A 27,470-nucleotide genomic window follows, 5' to 3' on the forward strand; every position below is an offset into this window, starting at 1 on the left:
GCAGCAAGGTCGGACGAATCGCTTTCGGTGTCGTAGAAGTGTTTTCAACTGGAGGTTTTGGTTCACAGCTGACGCGAAATACATCAAGAGCTGGATTTGCATTTTAAAGAAAGAAGTATTCGACTTTGCCACTGGCCCAGTGGTGCCATTTTTCCATCAGCCAGTCCGGTATCCATGGCAGGATGATTTCCTACGTGGAGTGTTTGGGTAGGGATGGGGTGGGGAACAGTGTGGCATCTCAGTGCTGGAATTCAGGACCCGACGAGGAGCAAGACCACCTTATTCCTCGCAAGATCACCCCGCTTCAGCCCAAGACGGAGGGCAGCCTTCGGCGCCGTCTGCTGACGGCTAAAATCCACCAGCACCAAGAAGCCATTTGGGGACGAAATGCAGGGATGGCTGGCTGGCCGCTCTCTGGGGAGATCAAGCCCCACCCACCCCAACCGCAATATCCCAACCCGTGGTACGGCCAGCACTGCTCGCCACAAGTGCCAATCCACACGAGCGTCCCCCCAGAGGCTCACTGCAGAGCCTTTTTCACTGAGGTTCCTGGAAAGCAACCTGTGGCGTCCCATCAGGTTACCCGGCCCGTCCTCAGCCAGTGGCGACGGACCAGCTCTTGCCCTCCCTCTCCGGAGCCCCGCCCCGGCTACAGCCCACCGGACGCTTCCCCTCTGAAAGTTCAGCCTCCTTTCAGGGAAGGAGAGGTTCCGCCGCAGTACACCTACCAGCCCAGCAGGAGGCGCAAGAGTAAATTCTTTGGCTTTAAAAAGCAGCAACGGAGGGAGGCTACACCCCTTTTGCACAAAGGTACTATGCACAGAAAACTTCAAGTTCTGTAATACTGTAGTGAAACTTCAGATGTAACACCAATGTATTTTATGTGTCAGACATGAAAGGCAAGAATAGCATTCAAGAATGAAAGATTATCAAAATAACCACCTCAATGGTTAATCTGATTGCAAGCGCCCTGTTTCTTTCAGTTGTCTGCCAACAGCGGGATTATGAAAATTGTTTTTATATCAAGAATCTAGACTAGGCGTTAGTCACATCATCTTTAAAAAAAATAACAATAAAAAAAAAAAGAATCTGATGAAACTTGCGGATTCTGAAAGAAAACCCTTTTGGACACAAGGCACTACGTACATCAAAATGGTTCTGTCATGAAAATAGCATTTTGTCTTTAGGTTTGCTCCTTATCTCATCTAGACTTGGACTTGCTTCTTGTCTTTGTGACAACCTACTACATTCCTGACAATCACACCATGATTTCGTGGTTCAAAAAAAATACACACATTGTTAGATGTGTGATATTCATTTGCTTCATGCACCAACTTTTTTTTTCTCTTCAGAACAAAACAAAATAGTCAAGGATTCCACGTCAAGTCCGAGACAGCAAAAGTAATATATTTAGTACTATATTTTTCAACTACTGACATTAGAAACATACATTAAAAAAATATATACATTTCTGAAAGAATGAATGCAAATGTATTGAACTTAAAAGTTAAATACAACTGACTTGTACAACACCGTGCCCCCTTACTTAAGCCTGCTGTCTTTGAGCTTCTGTGTGTTTGCTGAGGATTAGCTGCAGCTCCATACAGCAAGCTAACAGCTCATTTTCAAGGCAGATGGCTTGACTGTTCAAAACAGCTGCTACTTGGCATCCTTACCCGAGAGCTTCAGATGCCTCCAGCCTCAGCAAAACTACATCTGAAACAAAGTGTTTGTATATATCTATTTATGTACAATTTACATTTTTTGCTGGTCCCACATTCGTCATCCGCCCCCTTTATGTCATTTGTATATAAATATATAAAGATGCATACACATATATTGACAAATACTAACACATATGTGTTAGTATTTACAAATACATACAAATACATACAAACATACTGTATATCTTGTTTTTCGCATGTAACAAATTTTTACAATATCTGACTCAGTTCATTCATAAACTCTGTACTTTTCCAATACAATATTTTAAAGCTCTTTTTGAACACAGCCATAGATGTGCATGTTTTCAGTTCTGTTTCATAGCCATTCCATAAATTGGTACCTTTAACAGATACACACATTTGCTTTATATTTGTTCTTATTTTCAAATTTTTAAAATCACCGGTAGCCCTTAAATCATAAGCACACCCTTTCCTAATTTCAAACAGCTTCTGGATATTTTTGCAAAGTTGGTTATTGAATGCTTTTTACATTAATTGAGCTGTTTCAACTTCAACTATATCATAAAATTTGAGAATATTTAATTTGATAAACAATTTGTTGGTAGATGCTGTGTATTTTGACCGTTTGGTGATTCGTATTGCATTTTTCTGGAGTTGACAGACGGGCTGAGTGTTTGTTCCCCATATTTCCACGCAATAAGTCACATAGGGCAATATCAGTGAGCAGAATAACTAACGTATATAATGACTTTTGGTTTAAAAGTTCTTTGTTTTTAAAGAGGATGCCTACAGTTTTAGAAATCTTTCTTTTAATATTCTCTATATGCGCCTTCCAGCATCATTTTGGTATGTCACCAAGAAATTGGATCTTATTTACTCTTTCTATTTCCGTTGATTGGATCATAATTTTGATTGGAATTTTGCATTGTCTCGTACCAATACCGACAATGCCAGTACACGCGCACACATCCATTCATCCATCCATTTTCTAGAGCCGCTTATCCTCACAAGGGTCACAGGCTTGCCGATGCCAGTCTAAGCTTTCACCTTAAGTACACTTTAGTATGCCCAACACACCTGCCATGCATGTTTTTGGAGTGTGAAAGGAAGCCCGGACAGTACCCGAACGGGCCCGGGGAGAACATGCAAACTCCACACAAGGAACTGGATATGCTCGGACCCTGAACTGTGAGCCGGACATGCTAACCACTGCGCATCGTGACGTGTTTATGAGCCCCAAAAAAAAATAAAAAATCTCAGATAATGGACAACTTTTCATTTCACATTTGTTTTGTATTAAAAGCAACTTAGAAAAAATGCACATTTGTTTTGTATTAAAAGCAACTTAGAAAAAAATTGCCTTTTTGTCATTAGAATATGTGGCAGGCTAATACGATGTGTCCAAAGACTTTGAACACCCCAGACCTATGAATAACAAATATAAGGGAATGCGCACCACTTCCCTGCTATATCAATGCGACCTACTTAGTGTGCAATTATTAAAACTAATTAAACACGCACAGAAGAAAGACAAGCTGTCAGGCATGAAGAGAGAAGTAATTAGTTGCTCCACTAGCCTCAATAGTTGGCACACTTCCCAAGCAGAACCATTTCTGTTTGTGAGAAGTTGAAGGTGAATGATTAGACAACCACTAGTGTTAAACTCAAGGCCTGGAGACTGCATCATTTGGTGAGGCCCACTCAAGCAAGTACGATACAGTATGCCCATTTCATGTTTTGTGTTGAAAATCATTTTTTTATCGTGTAACGATATATATATGAGCACTGTCATGACTTGTGAGCACTCCAACTCACAAGTTTTTCTTTTTTTTTAGTTTTGGGCGACTGGACAGCTCATGAGATCTGTTCAGATGTGTTTTTATTGCCAAATGACTTCACAAAAACACATCCACACATAGACACACACACATACACACACACATCGCAGAGATCAAAAAAATAAACACACACAGCGAATTATGCCTTTATCTTCAAAAAGCGCTGTGTGTGTGTTTTTAGATAGCACATCTGTGGAAGTACAGGTAACCTTTATCACCTGGTAACACACATGAAGGGCACACGGGCATGCTGGCTGACTGCCAGTATATGTGTGCGACTGTGTTTATGTGCGAAAGACTGTAGCGAAAGACATGGGATATATATATATATATATATATATATACAGTATATATATATATATATACAGTATATATATATATATATACAGTATATATATATATATATATATATATATATATATATATATATATATATATATATATATATATATATATATATATATATATATATATATGTGTGTGCAACGACTGTTGCCCTTGTGAGTACAGATCCCTTCAAATAAACTAAAGTATTGTCCCGGTACTTTGAAATAAGGCCAAGTATTACCCCAACATTTAGTATTGCTACCCGCCCATCCCTACATATGACAATATGAAATTGTACAGATTGTACAATGTACTGATTTAAGATAAACGTATCCTAATTAATGCAGAATAAAAATGATGTGGTGGGGCAGATCTGACCGGGCTTTGAGTCTGACACCTGTGGGATCACTGAAGCGAAAAAAAAAGTGAGATGCGACAGAGAGAAGACAAAGAGTAGAGCTTGCAGGCGAGGGAGAGAGATTAGAGATGAGAGGGACGGAAAAGAGAGAGAGTTGAGGAGAGGGAGAAAATCAGAGAGATGTGACGGAAGATAAAAAGGGGTCGAGGGAGAGAAATACGACGCTTTGAGAGAGGAAGTGAGTGAGAGAGAAGTGAGCGAGTGAGATGAGAGAGAGGGAGATGAAGAGGAGCTTGAGGATTACTGCGTTGCGCTGCAGTGGCGTACAGCTGCATTCGTTGCGGCTGTATTGGCGGGATGGTTCTGATCGGCGCAGCAATCAAATGCGTCTTTAAGTATCTCAAAAGCAATACAGGTGAGTTTATTCTCAGCTGTACATGCCCGGTTGCGTGTGTGTGTGTGTAGCTTCTGATAAAGCATAACTTCAAGTGTGCAGCATGCCGGTTACCATAGCAACCTTTTCAGTACCTGTATCAAGGTCCGCAGCAGAATTATGTCCTAATGTCCTCCCCCTGTTTGCAGCAAAGGATGGCGACAGCTGGTCCATTCATTACTCTACCCAGAGGCCCCAGCAGGGTCTGCTCTTCATCCCTGCAAAAAGGCAAGACGCCAACGCCGAGGACTTGCAAGGTCAGAGTTGTTTCGGGAACGAATACATTAACGGCTTTCAAAAGCTGTGACATTGTGCTGCTCCTTCTGGTCATGTGCCTTGGCCACCTGGGGGCAGGGTGATCGGGACGTGAGGATATGCAGTGAGATGCTCACAGCCCCTCAATAAGCCACAGTAATATTAGTCATTGGTGCTATTGCAAAAAACCTATTGCAACATAGGTGCTATTTGTTAGCCTGTCTATGGACTTTTTCTTTGATACGAATTGTTCACAAGCTGCCAAACTGCTGCTTCATGTACAGTGAGTTGAGTTGGCTGCCACCAACCGCGGTTATTTCAAAGTCATTCCAAACTACGAAAACTGAATGGAAAATGTATTTGAATGACATGAACTGACAAATAAAAAACGTTTGCATTAACTAAGTCAAACACATAAAACGTCACACAAGGGCTTAGAACGGATCGTGTCCCACGACAAAGACTTTGGACATGATTTGTTTGTGTGCCTCCTGTCAACGTGGACGTGTGTGTAGCATATAGTAGAGTGACTCAGCATGGAGACTGCAAACCTACCACCTCCTCCCTGCTCCGTACCCCGAGCCCCACCTCCTGCACATCCCCTGGACTTTGCCAATCAGAGGCCAGGTTGCACCGGCGATGGAGAGACAAAAGCAAGAGAATGGTGAGAACCCTTTACTGCACCACAATTAAAATGGAGCTCTATCTAAAACGAAAATATACATAATCGTGTACGACCTCAACTTTTAGGCCTCTAGTTGAATTCCTACTGTCCTGTATTCCACTCACTGTCTCTTCTTTCCGTCCTTTTGTTGCCCCAGAGGTCAACAGTTTGGGACTTTGTCTCTCGGTCGTGCTTTTCTGTCTGTCTCGAGTGGTCAGTTTGGAAAAGAGAGGTAAACACGGATCCCTAGGCTAGATGATAGAGGAGAAGATTACCCTCAACCGGAGTTGTTGCTCCAAGCTACTATGTACTTAGTCTATCTGGGTTTGTTTTAAAACTGAACAGCACACTTCTCTGCTTGTTCCATGCTTTCAGTTTACGGATCTTTGAAGGGTTACTCAACGCAATTAGTCGCTTTCAGCAGTAAATACATTCAATTTTGTCTATAATTAGTTTGATAGCTATATTTTTTCATGAACAAACAATAACTTTCAAGTCATATTTTGCCACTTGCTGTGACCAACCACAGCTCATCTGTTTTCTGGGTTTGGTCATGTGACATTTGCAAGCTGGAATTGGTTGTTCCCTGAGCTTTGACTTGATGTAATGTCATTTTCACTCATCAGCAAGTGAAAGAATGTGTTTTGAAATGTTTTGTACGTTCAAAAAAATGATGTAGCTATCTAAAATAGAAAAAGTATTAAAAATTAACGACTGAAAATAAATAAATAAAGTAACCCTTTAAAGGGACACTGTGTAAGACTTAGACCAGGGGTAGGCAATTCTGGCCTTCGAGGGCCAGTGTCCTGCATGTTTTCCGTTAAAGCGTCCTTGAAAGCGTTTATGTAGGTTTCAACTAACCTATAGCACTTTTCCAGTAGTTTCATCCAACCCAGCCCTACGTAATAACAGATTTGAGTAAAGTTAAAGCAGACTTACACAGATGACTAAACCAAGATGTTGTCCCAGTCCTCAGCCTCATTGGATGAAGAGGAAACAGTCATCCTCAGTGAGACGCGTCCACTGACTCCACTCGTCCTTAACCCGATTAATCTCACCTCCCGCTGGGACATCTTTGCTTACGAGACGGAGCTCGGTGTGGAGGCAGAGCCGACGATCAGACTCCCGACGCCAGAGGAGAGGATGAAGCAACAGGCAGATGCCGTGACAGCTGAAATAGTTCCTATCAACATAACAGGTGGGCACTGGGCCTGGACTCAGGTCCGATTGTGATTTCAGCAAAACCTGAAATGGCAGGTGAAACGCACCTCAAGCGGAAATGTTGAAAATGACTTGAGCGTCCACGAAACCTAACAAGACTCAAAATCTAAAGCACCGTATCTTCATATCAGGTCAGAGTTTCGATCGCCAGGCCAGCTTCCGAAAAGTGGCTTGCAACACAGACGCCTCATCCCGCCGTCATCGGAATCTAAGCCGCCATATTACTGTCACTGGGAACCCTATTGATGCCCTGGAGACACAATGTAGAGGTAAAAGTCACACTCTCTACTTGAATGATCCCAAACCAGTATGCAGCCGTGACAGATCATCGGGTGTGATGTGGAAAATAAAACTTTCACTTAACTGGAATGAAAATTATTATTCGACTATGACAAGTATTTGTGTTCATCTATCTTTCCCAGTGATGTATAGCGACAGACAAACTATTGAATCCCTTCTGTTAGATGACAGTAATCCCAATCTGTTTATCGCATACAATGCAGAAGTTTTATTCCTCAAAAGTAGATTTCATATTATTTTATTTTGAAAGGTGCCTTAGATTTCATCAAATGAAAAACATGGAAATGTCCATCCCCCTATATTTTTATGCTTATGAGACCGGGGTTTTGGGTAAGATGGAGTCTATCAAGGTTGACTTTAGGCAGGAAGTGCGGCCCACTGGACCCAAAGTTGACCCAAAGGGGACAACAACGGAGAACACAATTTTGGTTGTGTTAACTCTGACACCTAGTGGGAGCTGCACACGCCTCTCAACGTCTCAATTAAGACTGCACAAACAAGTTGCAATACAGCTGTAGATGAGTCTAATCATAATAGGCTGGCAACTCTTACTACAGCTAATGAGTGAAACTTTGCTTGCGATATCTGCTAAACTGCGGAAAAGAAAAAGCTTGTGCTAAGGAAAAAAAAAACAACACTTTTTGAATCAGCATATTAATTTTAGTTTTACTCAGCATAAAAATCTAACAGATTTTTTTTTCAAATTGTCGCCAGTGTGTGATTTATATTCACACCTTTGAACAATTTTGTTTCTCCAATAAATGTTCAAGTAGTATGCGAGCCCAGAATCGAACCTCCACACCGTAATAAACTATAATAACCACTGCGTCGCCTGAGGTTTGTTTTGAGCTCCAAAGTAAAATAAAACTGAACCTGTACTTGTGAACTGAACAAGGATTCCTATGACTACAGAAACCCACATAATGTAACAGACTTTGAGAATCACAATTCTATTGTAAAATACTGTACATGCCCTAGGTCGTAGGTGTCGAGGGCCAGTGTGCTACATGTTTTCCGCTGTTCTTTCCTCAAAACACCTGATTCAAATGATTAGCAGATGAGTAAGATTTGCAGGACCTTGAAAATAATCCTAATCATTTGAATCAGGTGGGTTTGAGAAAGAAATTTAGAAAGCATGCAGGATACTGGCCCTCGAGGAGCGGTGTTGGACACCTGTGCCTTTGGTCAACAAAGAAAGGGAAATCTCAGTTTAGTTTCTCCAATCGATGAAAATCGTTCATCTCACTGTATTCCATATCATTCTTCCCGTTCCACCTCAGATTTGTCTGCAGAACAGTGCTCCACAGCCTCTCTCAATGGCCAACCGGATGAGGAGGAGTTGGTCATGAGGAAAAGAGAGTCACTGGCAAGGAAAATCCGAGCGCCGAGAGGGGAGGGGATAGCTAGCCTCATGATGTCCCTCACCTCACCACGTGTTGAGAGCCTCTCCTGCTCCTCTGACGTCCGCACCCTGCCCCGCATGGCCACCAGCTCTTCGCTGGATTCAGGTGCCAGCTTTAGCAGTGTTTCCTATAGGACACTCAGCACCTCCTCATCCTGTTCCCAGGTCAGTTTCAACAAGCCATCACCATGGAAAATACAGAGGAAACGAAATATAACTAATGGTGTCTCTCGAATGGTTCCTATCAGCACAGTGTCATGCAGTGCTTTTTTTTTTTTTAACGGAAATTGCTAATACAGATGATGGAGATGAAGACAAACTCTGACAAACATCCAAACTTTATCGGTTTATTCACTCATGTCTCTGTTTTTTCTGTCGGTTGCCAGTGTTGTTTCTGCATGGTGTAGTTTTTCATCGATTGTTTTGACGGATACATTTCTACAGTAAATATGAAAGGAAGCAAGTTTTCTTTTGGGACAATGAAGTCTTCGCAACTGAACTGAACTAAGAATTTGTCCCCATGTAGGATTTCCCCAGTGATTTTCAGCCCTTGCTGCCCTGTGACCTCAGTGCCAGGGATATTGCTCAATGTCCTTCCCCCTCTCATCACAGCACCCCTGACAAGTGGGAGAAGATTAGTTCTTGTGATCATGTTGGTCAGTCTCCAAACTGCACCCACTACTGCTCCCCTTCCACTTCAATAGCAGATGCAGAGTCTCTGGATGGAGGGTCAATGCTGTCGCGTTGTGGAAGTCATTGTTCCCTCCAGCCCCCATGCTCCACAGATGGCAACTGGAGTCCCATCAACCAAGAGTCAAGTCCTGTATCAGAGGTTTCTTCTCCATGCTCCTCCCCTTGTTACTTTGAGTCAGTGTACTCAGAGAATGTGACCTTGTCTAGATCGTCCAGTACCTCTTCCTCCTGCCGTAGCATCTCTCTCCGCAAGTCCAAGCGTCCGCCTCCACCACCTTTACGGTCCGACTCCCTCCGGCGCCGAGTAAGTCGCAGCAAGTCATGTTGTTCATCATCCAGCGCCGGTATGAAGGAAAGTCCTCACTCATCAACGCACACTTTACAAGATCCATGGGTTCCCCGGAACCATACCCAACGACGGCAAGTTGGGATCGACTGTGGGACAGTCACAACCTTTGAACCTTTAAGTGTAGACCAACAGTCAGTTGGTTCTGCTGTCTCAAAAGAGGAGGGTCGACTTCTGCATGTCGCTTCCCCCTCCAGTGGTTACTCCAGCCAGTCCAACACCCCCCCGACAGGCACCCCCACAGGAGGCTTCTCTCTTCCCCAAAGCTCCCCTTTCTTCTATCCTTGTGCAAATTCCCTCCCGTTGTCTCCCAAGAAGACAAAACCCCAGCCTCCGGAACGGAGGTCCTCTCTCCTCTCCTGCTCTTTTCCCTCCACCTCTTCCTTGTCATCCAGCTCTTCCTCTAACTCCTCTGCTCAGTGTAATCAGCCTCCTGCCAACTTACTCCCAACTCCCCCTTCTCCACCTCCTCTCCCACCTCCTCCTCCTCATCCAATTCCTGTCCAGCAGTTATCACTTAACTCCTCATGCCTACCACCTTCTTCTATACCTCCTCCCCCACCTTTACCACCTTCACCTCATCCTACCCCACATCTCCATCAAACACCCCCTCGCCAACCATTATCTCCTTATCCCACTCCAGTTCCACATTCTACTTTTCCTACTCAACCCGCTCATTTCCCACCTTCTTCTCTTACACCACCACCTCCACCCCTACCCTCATCTATTGGTCCTTTCTTTCCTCTCCAACCTTCATCTCTACATCCCACTCCTCTGCCACCCTCCTCTCTTGGTCCTCACCCCTCTCATTTTCCACCTTCTTCACTTTATCCTGCAACTCCTCCATTATCTCTTCCTCTTCAGTCATCTCATCTATCACCATCTTCTCTTTGTTTTCCCAGCCCTCTCCGGCCATCATCTCTTCATCCCACTCCTCTACCACCTTCTTCCCTTTGCCCTGACACTCTTCGTGTTCCACCTTCTCTTCCTTCTCCCCCTCCTCTGCCACCCTCATCTCTTCCACTTCATCTCCCACATGCCTCTTCTCCTCATACTACCCCTTCATTGGCTTCATATCTTACCTCACACTCTCCTGCTTCTCCCCTACCTTCATCCCATCTTCCTTCCCAATCAAATTCATCTATCCTTCCACATCTACCACCTTTGCCCTCTCGAGCCCCTCCTCCTCCATACTCCCATGCAGTCAAGCAGTCCTTCCATCATGCTGCGTTGTTCTCCACCTCCCCCCTTGTTACTGCACAGGCTTTGCAAAGTGTCAAACTTCGCTCAATTACAAACCATGAAGTCCTACCAACAAACAGTATGCTAGCTGATGCGCAACCTTCTGACACTCATCAAGTGGATGTTGCTCTGAGCCTTCTTTCCAATGCCTGTGTTAATTCAAAGCAAGAACAACGTGAAAGTTGTGAGGTGGTGTCCAAGGATGAGGCCCTTTACACTCATTTCCACACTGCGAAACATGATGATCAAATTAGAAATGGCCAAATACATTCAGAGGATTCTCATATGGATTCCACCCTGATGAATAATCAGAAACATGAGAAATCCCCTCTGAAAATGTCTGATGATACTTCCAGGAAACAGCAGACCCAGAACCAAATGTTATCAGAGGTGAGGTTAACTGATGACTGTCAGGTCAGCACTGATTTAGCATGCAATCCATGCGAGTTTGTGAGCTCGAGGAAAAAGCCCGTCCTTCCAAAGAAGCCTAATCTTAGTATTCTGGGGGTGACAGCATCTCCAGAGGCCAAAGAAGAGAGGAAAGGGGAGTGTGGCAGGGTCACTTCTGACCTTATAAAACCACAATGTGTCCCGGAACCCATTAATGCCACAGGACGTGTAGTCGAACGATTGCACAATGACACCTCATCAAGCCATTCCTTGAGCATGGTGGATGGCTTGTGCTCCTTCAATGGCATTGCTGCTGGACCATGGAGAACTATGAAGACAAGAGGTCATAGCACTTTGGCAGTCCAAATTGGTGTTGGGACATCACTGCAGCAAGAAGTGGACAGACAATGTCACAGAAGGATGATGAGTTCACTGGGTGACGAGGAACATGAAGAAGAGGAGCAGAAAAAAACAATTATGATGTTTGCCACTACCAAAATTGACAAATCAAGGAAGAAGAGAAGGGCAGAGGGAAGACACCTGCTGATGATGTCACAGAGTGGGGTTTCTTCATCCTCTTCATCATCATCATCTTCATCCTCAGATGAAGACGCTGAGATCCAGCCAAGAGAGACCGGTTACTGTGCTCTGATTGGTCAGAGAAGTTGCTCCCTGAGCAGTGTTCTGTCCAATGACAACCTGCATGGGGCAGTATCACTGAGCGACCTCCTCATAGAAGAGCCACAGGTTGAGGAGAAGGAGCTTACGGCCAGAAGGATGGATTCCGGACGGCAGTCTGAAGGTACGCCGGACCCGCGGTCATTATTTGACGTACGCTGTGATGTCACTCACCAGCTTCTGTTGTCAATGTGCATCTGGCATTTTTACAGGCGGCTCAACGGGACGAGGAACGACTGAGGACCTTTTCACTGTCATTCACAGGTACAAGCCACATGCATATACAAGCAGCACATGAAATGTCTATCAGCTTGTCTCACATGCTTGTTTTGTCCAACATGAAGCAGTGCATTCTGGGAAGGAACAGCTTGATCGGCTGTAAGTGAAGGCAAACAGGTGGAGATCTGAAATTTTCTGGATCTCTATAGTGTGGTTTAGTGTGTTTGTTTCGTTGATGCAGATTAGCCTCATATTGCTAGCATTGGACAGAATCCTTGTACTGTATTGTGAAAATCATTCATTTTCACGTGACCCCAAAAAAGGTACAATGTGTAAGTTTTAACAACACGTAGTGGTGAACTAAGAGAATGGAATTATTTTGAAGTACGTGTGCTAAGGTGTCTCAGAGAGACCGCACTTCACAAGCTTATTACCATTATTTTACCTTTGCATAGTTGTTCTCCTTCAGGTAGCCGAAATATGGTGGCAAAACATGTCAACCGCCTTTCTTCGGCACCATCTGTGAACTCATTACTTGATTTATGAATTTTAAAAAAGTGTGTTGATGTGATATAACATATGTTTCTACAGTATATATTGGGTTGTTAGAATGTATTACTTTTTTGGTCACTACTAGACTGTGCTAAGTCTTACACATTGTACATTTAAGTTGGAAAAACTGGAAAATATAAATTACTGACATGGCTGGCAATAACATGAGCTATCACTACTAATCAAATCGTGTTGTTTCAACTAAAATGATTTCTGAGTTGTTGAAATAAACAATATTTAAAACGGGGTTCTAGATAAAGTTCTGTTTACGTTTACTTTCTTGAAATACGGTCAAGACAGTTTTTCCCCCAAAAAAATTCAAATATTAGGTGAAATTACCCAATATAAAAAAATGTTCAAAGTTGGTTGAAATGAGTCAACCATTTTTCTTTTTTTTTGTACAGTGTTAAAAAACAACAAAATATTGTGCGATAACAACTGATTTCAAATTATTTTGCAGCCAATTTACAGCTTGCTGAGATCCCTGAACCTCAGTTTGAAAGCCCCTCCCTTAGACATCCCTTCTACTCTTTTGCCAATGTAAATCTAATCAGTTCACTTCCCTCCTGTGTCCCCATTGTAAAAAGACAAAGCAAGAAAAACCATCGAAATGAAAATTCCTTACCCGTCCGTTTGTCTCAGATCAAAGCGGAAGATGTTTGGACGACGAGATTCTTCCAGCCTGACCTCTGCAGACCACCGTCTTCGATCAACGCCACAAACCTTTGTAACCCCCAAAGGTAAAAGATCTGCGAAAAGCGAGCGCTTCAAGATGCTGCTGCTGAGAAAGGGGAGTCGTTTACAGTCGTCCTCCCGTCTATCGGCTGTTGAGCGCCTTCGCGTCCAAGCTACGTGCTTGTGCCCGGCAAACGCTCACCTCGCACTTGGTGTGTCACAAACATACCCAAACATGACCACATCCTTGGCTTCTTCCTCTCTTGCCACCGCTCCCTGGTCAGCGAGAAGGCCGATTGGTCACCGCCACTTTGCTGGCCCTATGACTGCAATCGACGAGCGGGAAGGGGAAGAGGAATAAAATGAACACTACTCACAGAAAATTTGGTTTTCACATCAAATTTCAGGATGAACTTCTGTCCAACTGTTGTACATTTTGACATTCACCAAATTGTGAAAAAATATATTGAAAGAGTTCAACATGTGCTTATTCAAAAGATTAAATAAGTCCAATTAAATTCATTCAAAATGTTTGTAGTCCTTCTTAGGTTCATCCTGAAAATTTACCCTAAAATCAAAATATCCTTATGTATCTACTAAGTCTCAGAAGACTGACAATCATGCTTTATCATGGTTTTATTTCCCTTTGTTACATGGACTTGAGATCAATGTTTGAGCATCATCATTTTCTCAAAAATGTGTAATTTCGGCTAGAGCGCAATGTAATATTGAGTTTGAATGTGTGTAAACAAGTTGCTTGTGTTTATCTGCTGTACTGTCATCCACTCACACAAACGGAACCAGGGTGGAACCTGTTTAGTAGCAATAAAACTGGGTTTTAGGTATAGTATTAATGAAATAATAATGATGATGACGATCATGTAAGACATCATGCAAAGTGATGAAAGGATTGTTTTTTTTAAAAAGTGCTAAATAAAGAAATGAATCCTGACATTTATTTCTTTCACAGGTTTTACATACATTAATTGAACAGAATGAAACCTGTTTTTTGGCCACAATTTAAATAAACAAAAAAATAACGTAAAAACATATGAATTCTACTGTACAATAAAATAAACATTGACATGAACTAGCATGCTAACATTCACAAGAAAAAGCGCTAACTGCACATGTATGTGCTTTGCTTGGCTAAGAACACGGAGATAGCGACTTGCACAGGTTCCTTGTAAGGTGGGGCTAATCAGGAAGGTACCTAACACAAAAAGCAGCACATTGTCTCAATAGCACTAAATAAATAAACAGATCATGTAGAAGCTTGCAGTGAGCATTTGATAGTGAATAATATGCAATCTTTCTAATGAAGTTCGATATGTTTAATCTTTCCACAAGTGTTTTATTATTTATTTTTTTTAGACAGACCTTTCCTTTATTTGTTGTGGTTTTCAAATATTATTTTTGTGATTTTAGTAAAAACTTGTAGATAAAAATGTGCCAAAAAGTATATCATTTGCACTAAAAAAAAAAAAAGTAAAAAAAGAAAGTCGATTTGTATTTAACGTTATTGGTTGAAACAATGTCTGGCGAAATGGTTAGCCTCAAAACAATTTCACCTGACCAAATCTGGTCCTCTTTTTGTCTTCAACAATTATTCTAGAATTGTTTTACGTGCAATGCAATCATTCTTTAAGTTTCCTATTTCATTTCCTGTATTTCAACATTTTTTTTTTTAGCACATTGCAAAGGTCAAATTGTCCATCATGTATTTTTGAAGAATGGTTAGCCAATGAATTTTAATGGCCACGTGTACTTGCAATGTAACGTTTTTTTCAGGTGCTACTTGGGGTAGAAAATTTGAGGAAGGTTTTACATTTATGTACAATAGTAAGAGAATTCCATTAAAATGGCGCCTCTTAGAGGATATAAGGGGCAATCACGAAGGAACTTGAGAACATGAGAGCATGAGTACTTTTGCCACTTTTAGGATTGGTAATAAAGGGGAACAGCTAGGCAACAAGGAACCGATATCATTTCAAAGATTTAGTTTTATGGTCTCGGATTCATTTTTAAAATCACAACAGACATTGTCATTTTGACCCATTCAAATCCCAGTTTGTTGGCACAACGCGCAAGATTTCAAATGAAGGTTTTATGTACTACTGAATTCCACTTCTTAAATTAAAATGTAATTTTACATTGTGGTCAGGTCAGCTCAGGCTGTCCGTGCACTTAAATTTGCTCATTCATGCTTTGCTAGATAAATTCCTTCTTGGCGAAACGACAGATGAAATTGCTTTCTTGTCCGAAAATTTATAGATTACGCCTTCTTGTAGAAAACATAATGTTCAGTCTAGAATAAAACCCATTTTCCGCATTGTGTGAGCCAATAAATAAAACTGTGAGAATTGAATTCTGATGAATTGGGAGGAGCTGTACGACGCTGTGATTAGTCACTCCCCAATAGGTGATTTTTTTTTTCATGTGATTGGTAGCATACAGTGTAGGGAAGAGAATGGTGTCACACACAATCAAAACAGACTGATGTGTTTCAACATTGTTGGTTTGTGAAGAGTTGTTTTCAAAGTTTTCGCGTTCTGTCGTGCACGTGCAGCTTTGCGCTCCTCTCCTTCCTCCTTCCTCTTTGGAGGAGGAGTACGAGAAGGTGGACCTCGTGGAGAAGTGGTCAGTCTCAATCGACTTGACACGTGGGTGAAAATGAAGCTGAGGAGAAACTAACCCGCATCAGGGCGCCTGCAGGTGGATATAAGACCTTTTGGGAAGTGACACCTGGACCCGACACACCCGGCCAAGGAACTCGAGAGAGCGCAAGACAAGAGGAAGACGTGCTGGAGTGGATGGGGTAAAAACGTCAGATAAAATCAAACTACAGTATCACAGTACTATTACACAGTAATAATAATACTTTTTTCAAATAGGATAAGTTGTTTTGTTTTTTTTTTACTGGGCATAACCAATGTGGGTCAATCCATAATTGAAGGATGCTTTAGGCACCAATTGTTTTTGTTTTAAATAATTTATTTGATGAATTATTCTCTTTTGAATAAGGTTTTCAATTGTGTAGCATATAATTGGACTCCAAACAATTCTCATGATATTTGTGTTTTTTTTTTCTTTAATTTTGGAGTAGTTTGCTTTTACAAATTTTCAGTTATCTGTACAACACTGAAAAATGTATGTCATTTACATATTAATAGTTTCTTTTAGTACTATTGTATTTTTAGTATCAGGGATGGGCGAGTTCTGATACCAGGTATCTGTATCGAGGAGATAGATGGCCAAGGTATCTGTACTTTACTTAGGTAAATCTCTTTAAAATAATCTGCCTGTTTTTTTGTTTTGGAAGGGGGGGTGTATCAAAAGTCCTAATGGTATCAGTACTTGGTATCGATGTCAAATATCCCTATTTAGCATTTTCTGTAATTACAGTAACAATTGCAACAAATGACAAGTGACTGCAAAGAAAAGTCAATGAAGGATTATAGGAATATAAAATATGTTAAGAAATGACCAGTTCTCATAGGCACCTGTTTTACTTGAATTTGAAGGTGTATTTTTGATTGGATGATTTATGTTGTGTTGTTTCATTTTGTTTTACCCAGAAATTACGTGACACTTTTTCAGATCTCTGGATTTAAAATTTCTCGCTTTTTTGTCGCTACTCAGGTCAAAGGGGTGATTCAAACCTTTTAACATCTTGATACTGTTTCCTAACCCATTGCTATTTTCACAGTTACATTCGAAGATTAGGTCTGTCAGCAATTTCCATGATGTTGTCATTGTGTATGATGCGTGTCTGTGTGTGTCATCAGTGAAAATGATCCGGTGGCTGTCAGTGAAGCTGATTCTGCTGCTGTTTGCCGGTTGTTGCACTGGTGATGCCTTGTTGAACAGCTCCGGTCACCAGGATACTCGCAAAATCCTCAAATTGTTGAGCCACAACTCCAATGAAACATGGACGTCGACACAGAGACTCAGCAGACACCGGGGAGAGCTGCACAAAAAGAGCAGGTCCAGCGTTCAACTAGGTCTGTAATTTTCAAGTCATTGTCACTGTTGAGTTGAGTTAAGTTCAGTAGGGCCGATATAGGAATGTCTTGAGGTACAAGCCTCTGGGACTATGGCATTTTCCGGACAAGAATGCGAGATTAAAGTTAACACATATTGGGGTGGGCTAATTAATAGTGTCTATGCTGTGTAGTTAGACCAGTAATTCTTAGACTTTTGTGCAATATTTTTTTCAGCCTAGCACCCCCAACCAGCGCAGAGCATTTTTTCGATAAAAGAAAACTTAAAATAGAACGCTGTGCCATCCGTGTCTGATTTATAAAACTCTGGAACTACTTTTGTTGCGTTATCTTTTCTTGTATTTTATGCAGCAACTCCAGAAGATAGATTGTGTGCCATCATCTATTTAATTTCTGGTTTGTCTGTTGGAAAATTGCCATGCAACATTTATGTCATGACAATGCGCATCTGTATAACCTAACAAAATAAAGGTATACTGGATAACGTTTTGCAAAGGAGTCATTACAAGACAATTTAGCGATAAGTTGTGTCATGTTCCAATTAATTTGCTCTTAATTTGAAAAGCAAACTCCTGTATATAGTTCTGGTCACAGCATTTAATGAGATCTGCTCATACCTGAAAGAAACCCTGTTACAGTCTCATGTACCCCCTGAAGTGCCTTCACGTACCCCTTAGGACACAGGTGTTGAACTCCAGTCCTCGAGGGCCGGTATCCCGCATGTTTTAGAACCCTCTCGCTCAGACACACCCAATTCAAATAGTCAGGATCATTTTCAAACTCCTGCAGAGCTTGCCAATAAGCTAATCATTTGAATCAGGTGTGTTGGGGAGAGAAAACCGGAGAACGCCTTAGGAAAACACATACTGTACTCCCATTTGAGAACTACTGCTTCAAACCGTGGATACTTGAACATGAAAAATGCAGCAACACAAATGGAAAGGCAAGATAACAACACAGATTCTTCATCATCTCCGAAAATAACAGATATTACTGATGTGCTGAGAAACTGTCTCCATGGAAAGTATTTGTCTACATTTGTCTTATACCTCCCATGGGTTGTAGAAAATGCACCAGCTGGTCTTTTAAGGATAAGAAGAATCTGGAAACAGTGATCCATAATTTGATCAACACATTATGAGCATAGTCTTGATAATGTAGCTTCTACAGGAGGGACAGAAATAGCTGTCACTTCCTACAGACGGCCTTAGGGTTAAATTAAGTCGTTCATCAAGTAGTCCAGTTTTCAAAATGGGAAGATCTGATAAATGTTGTGGTTTTTAAGATTTCAAAACTGGCAAGCAGCGAACATCGCTTAGTTCTGTGCTTATAATTCTCAAAGTTATTTTTTTACACCACGATGGCAACATTAACATACAGTCCTGTAGAAGGTATAAAGTATAAAGAAAAACAAGTCAAGGTCAATATTTGTCAAAAATAAATTTCATATTATTGTAAGGCAGCGTAATGTGCTAAAATATGGCATAGTGATTGCAATGATTCCATTTCCGTTTTGCTTCAGCGGTTCAGAGCAGAGACCTGCAACATAAAGACAAGATCATCAAACACCTGACAGGTCTGGTTCTTCATACGTATGTGATCATATGCTAATCCTTTCTGTAAGATGCAGCTTTGCATGGAATTTAGTCGTCCCGTGCTTTTTTTTTTGTTCATGAATTATAATAATCATTTTCATATGTCACACTAAGAGAAAACACCTTTGTCCTCTTCAGGTCCTCTTTATGTCAACCCAAAGTGCAGAAGTCAATTTCGTAGGCTTTACCACATCAGAGACTGTGTGGTGCCAGCATGTGAGTCCCTCAGCTTGCACCCTGCACCGCTTTGAACCTACACTAGTCACACTACAACACTCCTGGCATTTGTATTTCAGTGCTGAACATCCATCAACAATCCAATCCTGAAGCTCTTTGCTAAGCTGTTGCGCAAATAAGCCAGCTTTGAGTCGCCAATGCCACACTAACAAGCGCAAAATGTTCCTAATGCTTTGTAAAAACACATTTCACCCAACAATCCTGTCTTCTCTAACTCAATTCTGTAAAGTTCTAGAGGTCTGAGACTTATCATTTGGAGGGTCCACAACAATAACCTGAGATGATGGATAATTTTCTAACCATGCAAACAACAATACACAAAACAAACAAACTACATCAATTAAATAATATGATGTGAGTAACAAGCTTTAATATGATTCGGGCAGGTCCTGTAATTCTGACATATTTGTTGACAACATTTTCCATTGAGGATAAATAATAGCTTTTTTGCAACATATAAATGACCGTTATGTCTTGTTCATCCCCTTGTTCATGATCATTCATTCATTATCTGATTGCCTTCCCTTAAACTCGTCCCTTGTCATCAGGAAAACGAGATGTAAACGATTCCATACATGACATCTGCTTCAAGTTAAGAGTCACTTTTTTGAAAAACGAAACATATAAAAATAACATAAGAAATGTTGCAATAACAACAATAACCGCATTGCTAAGATGGCAACAGGATAGATAAATGTTGAACCCAATTGAACTGAATTTGGTTAAAGTGCCTGATAGTAATTCTACACTTAATTCCTTTTAAAACGATATATAATACACTGAGGTAGCTCAGAAACCGATGAATTTGCAGCAATTTGAAAAAGTTGAAGTCCCTAGTCTTGACGAAACCATGTTTAAAGTTTTGGCACGTTCATCTTTCAACAGTGCTCATGTCTACTAATCCCTTATTTTCATATATTTTGATTGCAATGTGAAATTTTTAGCTGCTGGGAAATGAATGACGAGACCCGAAGAAGGTTGTCAAACATTTCACATTTTTGTCAATAATAAAAACTCAAAACTGATCCCTGCGACATAAGCCCAAAAGACATCTATCCCTCCATCCATTTTCTTAACCGTTTGCACTCACTTGGGTCACAGGCTTGTCTTCCACGGCTTCTATGCCTGCCGTCTTTGAGCAGTAGGCGGGGGACACCCCTGGACGTGTTGCCAGCCAATCGCAGGGCACACAGAGACAAAGACAACACACACTCACAATTACACCTAAGGGCAACTTGGATTGTCCAGTACACCTACCCCGCATGATTTTGGAATGTGGTAGGAGGCCTGAGTGCCCAGGTGAGCACAGGGAGTACTTACAAACTCCTCACAGAAAGGCCAAGGCAAAGTTGAAATTGAACCCGCTACCTCTGAACTGTGAGGCAGACTTGCTAACCAGTCTTTTACTCTGCTGCCTGGTTTAATTTACTTCCGATGAGTTTCATTTTTTAAATATATGCAAAGGTGTATGAAAATATGTGCAAGGCAATACGTCGAAGCTGAAAACTGATTGGGCATAAGAAAAACAAACAAACAAACTCATAAACAACTGGGAGCCGGCAGCCAAGACACACGCTGTAAATTGGAAACAAAAGACAGTTGAACAAAAATTATTACCATTTCATGTAAGTTCATTATAAATGTAGATGTATGATAATTTTCGGGCCAACAGGGAATGACTTGAAGGCCCTGACTGCATGCCAATCTCACATTATCTGTCAAGCGTAACAGCCATCCATCCATCCATTTTCTATAGCCGCTTATCTTCACGAACGTCGCAGGCTCACTGGTGCCTATCCCAGCTGTCTTCGGGCAATAGGCGGGGGACACCCTCAACTGGTTGTCAGCCAATTGCAGGGCACACAGGGATGAATAAAATTCACGCACCCAGTCACATCTAAAGACAATTTGGAAGGTCCGATACACCTGTCATGCATGTTTTTGGAGTGTGGGAGGAATCTAGAGTGTCCTGAGAGAACCTACGCGGGCTCGGGGAGCGCATGCAAACTCTACCCAGGAAGGCCGAAGCGAGGCGGATTTGAACTCAGGTCCCTGAACTATGAAACAGACATGCTAACCACTGTTCCACCAAGTGCAACAATTTATGTCTTTTGAAATGGTCATTTTAGAAAGCGCACACTAGCTGTCACATCTGACTCCCTCTTCCATCTTATGACATGCACACACTCTTGTATAATGTCAGTTGTTTTCCTCTTGTGCAGATTTTAAAAGATGTGCTCGTCTACTGACGCGACTGGCCAACAGTCTTCGTTGCGCAGAGAGGTGAACGTTGCAACGGTACTGTATATACTGGAACATACAAATTCATTTACAACTGTGATTCGCACAAGGTGCTGTGGTAAAATATATGCATTGAAAAATTATCGGTGCCAGTTTTTCTTCAATTGTCTGAAAAACATTATTTTTGAGTTACAAACGTTTCCATGCTAATGTCTGTATAACAACTTTTTAGGGCAGTGGTGTCAAATAAATTTTTATTTTGGGCCGCATTGCAGTGATAGTTTCTGTCAGAGGGCCGGAATGACTGTGAATTCAAATACATTTTAAGTGTGTTGATCACACATTTAACAAGATTTGATACCAGAAGCCGGCAAAAACTGTTCAAAGAGATTTGGAGAATAAGAAAATGTTTGTTTTTCTTCCCCCAAATTTTTAAAAGTTAAAGACAACTTGCAATTTTGGTATTTTAGTCAGAAACCTGAAGTCACATCAGCATTTCAAGGGCCACAAAAAGTGAAGTGGCGGGCCGGATCTGGCCCCCGGGCCTTGACTTTGACACCTCTGTTTTAGGGCAGGCAGAACTATTAAATGCTCTTCTGCTGCATGTCATAAGGTACAATAACAGGTTTCTGTTCGATTAAATATGCCCTGATTTCACATTAAGTTCATTTGAGTAAATTAAGATCATCACTACAGTAACCCTCCTCTGTCACTGGAGTTACATTCCAAACGCTCACCACAATAAATGATATCCGCACTATAGAAATATCATTTTCTCTAGGGGCCTTTTTTTAAGCCTTTTGCAGTCCGACAACATGTACCTTGTTGCTTTTATACTAGGTTTGTTTTACGCTGTTTGGATGATTAAATTGGAAATGGTAATTCAATTAAATATTTCCTTGATTGTAAATTGTTTGTCTTATGATAATTTTAGATTGATGTTGTTGCTATATTTACAAAACAAGTTCATTTGTGAAGCAGTTAATAATTCGTTTTGGTGTTTTTACAAACAAAAAGAAAGTCCAATGAGAATCACTGAGACCGGTCGTATCGGCAAAATTTTACCAATACCCGCGCATAAATCTGAAACTTTCAAATAAGATGGTTCAATCACATGCCTGCCACCAGCTGGATGTTAGATTCTATTTCTTTGAACAAAAATAGGTTTTGAGATATTAATAGTTGTGGTTTTATAGTATTACCCAACAGCTCTTGCTGACTTCTGATTGGAACTTTAAAGGTCACAAAAATAGCCTCAACACTGACTTATAGCAAAAACAGCAGATGGCCAAACCAAGATCAATATCGGTGCTGTATTTTTTGGTTGCTTGCAGGCTTTACAGAATGATAGATTGTGGCTCACCACGAAGCGGAAAACATCATTTTCAGGATGAACATCAGACATCGCAAAGAAGATCAAATGTGGCACGAATGCTGTTTGTGGATGCTGCAGAACAAACACAAATACCCGCAAATGCGTCAATTTGAACACTTCTGTCGTGCCTTCTTTTTTTACCTTCAAGATACTCAAAATGCTTAACAATTCCCCTCACTCACCTACGGAAGAACAGGCATTGGGAGGTGGGGGTCCACTACCTGCTCACGGTTTCTTCAACATGGTCTCAAGAGGAGTGAAGATCCACCCTGCGGCATCTGGGTTGGGTGATGATCAGTGACGCTGGCAACATGGGCAAAAAAATGCATTTTTTTGGGAGCCCCTCCCCTAGCAATTTTCATCAATTTCCTTACATTGTGCCTCTACTGCCCCCAGATGCCAAACTCTGGTCACCTACCACCAGGTCTCACATCACTTGTCACAGGAACAGTCCTCTAGTCTAGAGGTTACCCACAACTGTGTGCAATAAGTGGTTAAATTACAGAAACGTCTTTTTTTTTTGTTAAAACGAGTAATTTTGATCATTTTCATAATCATATTGAATATTGTTCATTTGTCCTTGAAAATGTCCATGATTTTTTTTTTCCTTTCATTTAATGCAGGTTTGAAATAAAACAAAACAAAACAATTGTGAGACCTTGCCTAACACGTAGTTCAAAGAAAGTTGCTTGTTTCTTTCTTTCTTTTAACCCGCAACTTTTAGTCACCTCATTGATAATATTTTGGAATTTGGGTGTGTCCTCTTCATATGTGGCATGACAAACGTTTTGACCATCTCCTTGAATAGCAGGTGTATACTGTAGACAGAACCCCTATAATCTGGGCGTGTGATGAAGGCATTGAGGGTGGCACTATGTATTCACTTTGTCAGTCAGTCGCAACTCTACAGCGTCAGGTAGAACCACATTGCTGTGCTCATGTTGACTTTGCTAAAGCTCCATTTTAGATCAATGTTTCCATTGCTTCAACATCTTGAATCAACAAACAGAAGCTCCTCCTGACATGAATGTGCATCCAGTAAGGGATGACAAGTGCAAAGTCACAGTCCTGCATGCAAATCAAAGTGAAAGATAGCTACTGTTCTGGTTTTGGCCACGCTCTGCCTCAACTTCTCAATGTAATCATGTCAACAAATTTTGAATAGCCAGAAATGCCGGAAAGCGATTTTGAACACAAATGGTGGATCAGCACATGTAGAGAGACACAATACATGTCAATTGGCGACTAAAATTGCTCTTCATGTTTATTCACTAAAATCGGACTAACAGTAAAATACAATCGGATTCCTAAATTACGACAAAATGTATAATCATGCATAATATTGCAAAGGCTTAATATACACGATTGTATTCTGAACCGTAATGTCTCTGGAGACTTTTCACATTTTCTCCAGAGTAATCTGAGTTGACCATTGAGAGACAAGGGCTGCTACATAGGAGAGGGACAATCTCAAAGCTATTCTTTTACTGAACTTTCACTACTTTGTAACCCAGGTCACAAGCGACTGTCAGTTTAGTGGGCCCCACACTGTCTTTATTCTCATTTCTACTGAAGGTTTTGATGCCTATTTGGGGATGAAGACTGCTGTATTTCACATTTTTTTGACATGAACGTCTTGCTTGGAGGAACAGGAATAACAATTCGCGAATCTGGTTCAAAATAAAAATCAATAGAATCAAAATTTTGCACAAGATAGTCTTCATCTTCAGAGACATTCCCTTGTGAGAACATACATGGCTCTTGTTGTCAAAACACCTGCAGTGGTGCGTGCGTGCGAGAGTGAGTGAGTGAGTGAGTGAGTGAGTGAGTGAGTGAGTGAGTGAGTGAGTGAGTGAGTGAGTGAGTGAGTGAGTGAGTGAGTGAGTGAGTGAGTGAGTGAGTGGTGTCTCTCAGTTGCAAAGAAAGGAATAATCAAGCATTTCTGACACCCTTTGACCTCCAGATTTCTTGCTGTGTTAAATCTACCCAAACAGTTGTCATGATCTGTTTTTTGTTGTGGGGTTTGGGTTGTATAGTTTCAGTTATAGGTCCTCGGTGTTCCCCTCGTGTGCCATCACTAATTAACCTCACCTGTCGCCCGCGTGTTCCCTCCAGTAAGTTTCCCCGCCCATTGTTGTCCCCAGGTGTCTTGCGTCTTAATTAGTTCTGTTAGTACTTAAGCCCCAGTGTTTTGCCGCGTCCCTTGTCGGGTCATTGTTCGTCGTTCCCCCGCTGCCTCGTCTCACGCTCCTGGTACCGGTCACTCCCGTGCTGCCTCCCGTCCCTTGTTGCCCTTCGGTAGTTTCAGTTTAGCGATTTGGTTTGTAACTTGTATTTTTCGTTTCTTTCAACCCAGCCCTTTTTGTCATTAAATCACCCCCACGTAAGCCTACCCCTGTCTGCCCTGCATTTTTTGGGTCCCGCCTGTTCCGCATCCCGCACTCCTCTAACCGGCATGTCTCATCGTGACAACAGTATCTCCAGTATGTTGTATGAATATGTAGCGCGTGGTTGCAAATATGTAAGATGTTCATATTATGTGTTGATTTTCACTCTAGGCAAATAGGAAAAGTTTCATAACAAAAAATGCTTTCAACTACTTTTTCTACATCTTCAAATTTTAAAATGGGTCAATTTGACCCTGGAGGGTTAAAACGATGCTAACCACTGCAATTGAGAGTGTAATTAATTTGTGTCTTATTTTGCCAGACATGTGCCAAGAGTCCATCAAGGCACATGTGAATGATTGGTTCCTAAGGCATATTTTCCAAACTGTCTCTTTGCAAGACAATTGAGAATTTTTCAAAAGTGTGACCAGTACTTTCGAAGACAAATTTGACCTGTAACGGTCAAATAGACATTTCACAAAGAGTTATGGCCTCAAGTGCAGATGCATAATAGTCAAGTCACCAGACTTGTGCATGACAATTTGTCTGAACATTTTTTAACAGCCTTGACATCCATTTTTTGGGAAGTAAAAAGCTCTTTTTTTTTTTATCACGTGTAAAAACTTCAGTACACTATTAGAAACACTAGAAAAAAATGAGACCACAGCGGATCTCACTCTTTTTTTCAATATATGTTACAATATGTTAGAATTTATTTAAGACTTTGTAGAACTTAAAACCATCAATATCTGATTTATTATACCTTAAAACTACATTTGCAGCCGTATTTTCAGTTATATATTTTTTTTTTATTTAGCAACTCCATGTAACACCATGCTATTTTATTTCTGGTTCGTCTTCCAGAAACGCGTGCCATCAATGGCAATTCGCATCCTTATAAAACAAAAGAAAGACATACAACATTTTGGAGTCACTAACACAATTTAGCAATAAGTTGTTTTAACTTATTTGCTCTTGATTTGAGAAGAAAATGTGTTATCCTTGTTACAGCAAAAAAAAAATCAATTTGCTGATACCTCCAGAAAACTTGTGAGAATCTTACATACCCCCTCGAGTGCCTCACAGGAGCTGCAGGCTTGCTGGTATCTATCCCAGTTGATTTGAGGCAGTAGGCGGGGGACACCTTGAACTGGTTGCCAGCCAATCGCAGGGCACGTCGTGATGAACAAGTGTTCACGCACCTGATCACACATACAATTGCCAAGCATGTTTTGTGAAAGGAAACCAGAGAACCCACGCGCGCTCGGGAAGAACACGCAAACACCACACAGGAAGTCCGAAACAAGGTGGATTTGAACCCGTCCCTGAACTGTGTGCGCCAACCACTGCACCACCGAGCCGCCGTCTTGAAAACAACAGTGATAGATATTAAGCACCTAAGTCCAAACTGTGAATTGACCCAGATGAGCAAGCAACATCCCGTCATCATCAGCTGCGGCTACCTGGCACGTGACTCTCAAGCTCACTGGTGACTGGCTTCAGAGAGAGCTGACGACGCGGCAGGTGAAGCGGAAGTGAAGGCACACGTTTGTTGCGCTAGCACAACCTGAAGAGACGCCGTGGAAAAGTAAGTTTCTCAGCATTCCAGTTTTCCATCACTTCTTTATTTCAGATCGGGACGCGCAGGATATTTTTATGTGCGTTCTGGTCAAGTGACGTCAGAGTGCTACCACGGAGAGGTTTATATACAACGCAGTATGACAAATTCATCAATACCTACAGAGATGCTTGATAGTTAGTTTGATTTCATGAAAGATCAATACTAACATTTGACGGGTCGAAATCAACAGATGGGCTTTCAAATTCCCCCCGCCACAATTCTCTTCATACTTTGTGCAAGCTTTCTTTCATCGGTGTTTTACTGAATGTTTGCCTTCATGTAATTATCCGGTTATTCAAGCTTTACAGCGATTGTATTTTAGCTGAAACAAAAATTGGCACAGTTTTTTTTGTGCATTTATCAATCATCTGTTCTTCAAATTTGCTTTGCTTCTGACAAATATACCCCCTCAGTTCGAGATTTTTTTTTTTTTTTTTTTTGGGGGGAGGGGGGGGGGGGGGGGTTGGGCGTTAATTGCGGTGTTGTAATCGAGGTTCAGCTTGAATGAAACGCATTATAGCTTCCACACACAAGGTTTGATTCATCATTGCTCCGATAGTGACGCATAGTCATTTTAAAATAATAACTAGATATTTTCCAGTCTTAAAAAAAAGAAAAGATATTTTCCAGTCTTTTTTGGCTTGTGACTGAGAAGCTGATTTGCCACAGGGTGGTGCTGTCTTCTCCTGTTTACATACAACAGTTGCCTGTGCCTCATTGTTTACGGAAAAC

General features: G+C 41.3%; 3 protein-coding genes and 1 long non-coding RNA gene across 15 annotated transcripts in view; 3 read left to right on the forward strand and 1 right to left on the reverse strand.

The window, feature by feature from the left end:
* nhsl1a (NHS-like 1a) lies at positions 1-14,230 on the forward strand. 6 transcript variants are annotated; one of them, XM_088439397.1, is made up of 11 exons: positions 1-810; positions 4,791-4,898; positions 5,412-5,560; positions 5,718-5,792; positions 6,530-6,758; positions 6,913-7,050; positions 8,362-8,648; positions 9,010-11,956; positions 12,045-12,096; positions 12,177-12,210; positions 13,246-13,396. In XM_088439397.1, exons 1-10 carry the CDS (start codon positions 183-185, stop codon positions 12,202-12,204), a joined length of 4,641 nt encoding a protein of 1,546 aa, XP_088295523.1. In that variant the 5' UTR covers positions 1-182; the 3' UTR covers positions 12,205-12,210; positions 13,246-13,396. The 6 variants fall into 6 exon arrangements, with proteins under 6 accessions (XP_088295523.1, XP_088295546.1, XP_088295529.1 ...); XM_088439420.1 differs by having other exon boundaries at positions 12,180-12,210; XM_088439403.1 differs by having other exon boundaries at positions 12,177-12,228; positions 13,246-13,392.
* Positions 14,131-26,748, reverse strand: LOC148427408 (uncharacterized). Of its 5 annotated transcripts, none has more exons than XR_015868439.1 (5): positions 26,581-26,748; positions 26,185-26,483; positions 22,913-23,033; positions 17,953-22,802; positions 14,131-17,248 (listed from the first exon to the last, which is right to left on the reverse strand). It is a non-coding gene; the product is annotated as an uncharacterized LOC148427408 (long non-coding RNA). The 5 variants fall into 5 exon arrangements; XR_015868440.1 differs by having other exon boundaries at positions 26,185-26,319; positions 26,515-26,587; XR_015868441.1 differs by lacking the exon at positions 26,581-26,748 and having other exon boundaries at positions 17,953-20,272; positions 22,719-22,802; positions 26,185-26,553.
* Positions 15,672-23,354, forward strand: LOC148427409 (ALK and LTK ligand 1-like). 2 transcript variants are annotated; one of them, XM_088439477.1, is made up of 6 exons: positions 15,672-16,096; positions 17,067-17,282; positions 18,805-18,858; positions 19,016-19,093; positions 21,337-21,397; positions 22,690-23,354. In XM_088439477.1, the coding sequence occupies exons 2-6, from the start codon at positions 17,072-17,074 to the stop codon at positions 22,841-22,843; spliced, it is 558 nt and encodes a 185-aa protein (XP_088295603.1). In that variant the 5' UTR covers positions 15,672-16,096; positions 17,067-17,071; the 3' UTR covers positions 22,844-23,354. The 2 variants fall into 2 exon arrangements, with proteins under 2 accessions (XP_088295603.1, XP_088295612.1); XM_088439486.1 differs by having other exon boundaries at positions 21,337-21,412; positions 22,690-22,825.
* sh3yl1 (SH3 and SYLF domain containing 1) overlaps positions 26,519-27,470 on the forward strand; it is an 8,709-nt gene continuing 7,757 nt past the window's right edge. Inside the window, exon 1 of one of the 2 annotated variants that reach the window (XM_088439464.1) lies at positions 26,519-26,705. In XM_088439464.1, coding sequence (XP_088295590.1) covers position 26,705 — 1 coding nt within the window. In that variant the 5' untranslated portion in view covers positions 26,519-26,704. The remainder of the gene's footprint in view (positions 26,706-27,470) is intronic. The other variant, XM_088439456.1, reaches the window with a different exon arrangement.

The sequence above is a fragment of the Hippichthys cyanospilos genome, chromosome 2 (assembly GCF_059441005.1).
Source record: "Hippichthys cyanospilos isolate Australia breed blue-spotted pipefish chromosome 2, RoL_Hcya_1.0, whole genome shotgun sequence".
NCBI classification, from domain to species: domain Eukaryota; kingdom Metazoa; phylum Chordata; class Actinopteri; order Syngnathiformes; family Syngnathidae; genus Hippichthys; species Hippichthys cyanospilos.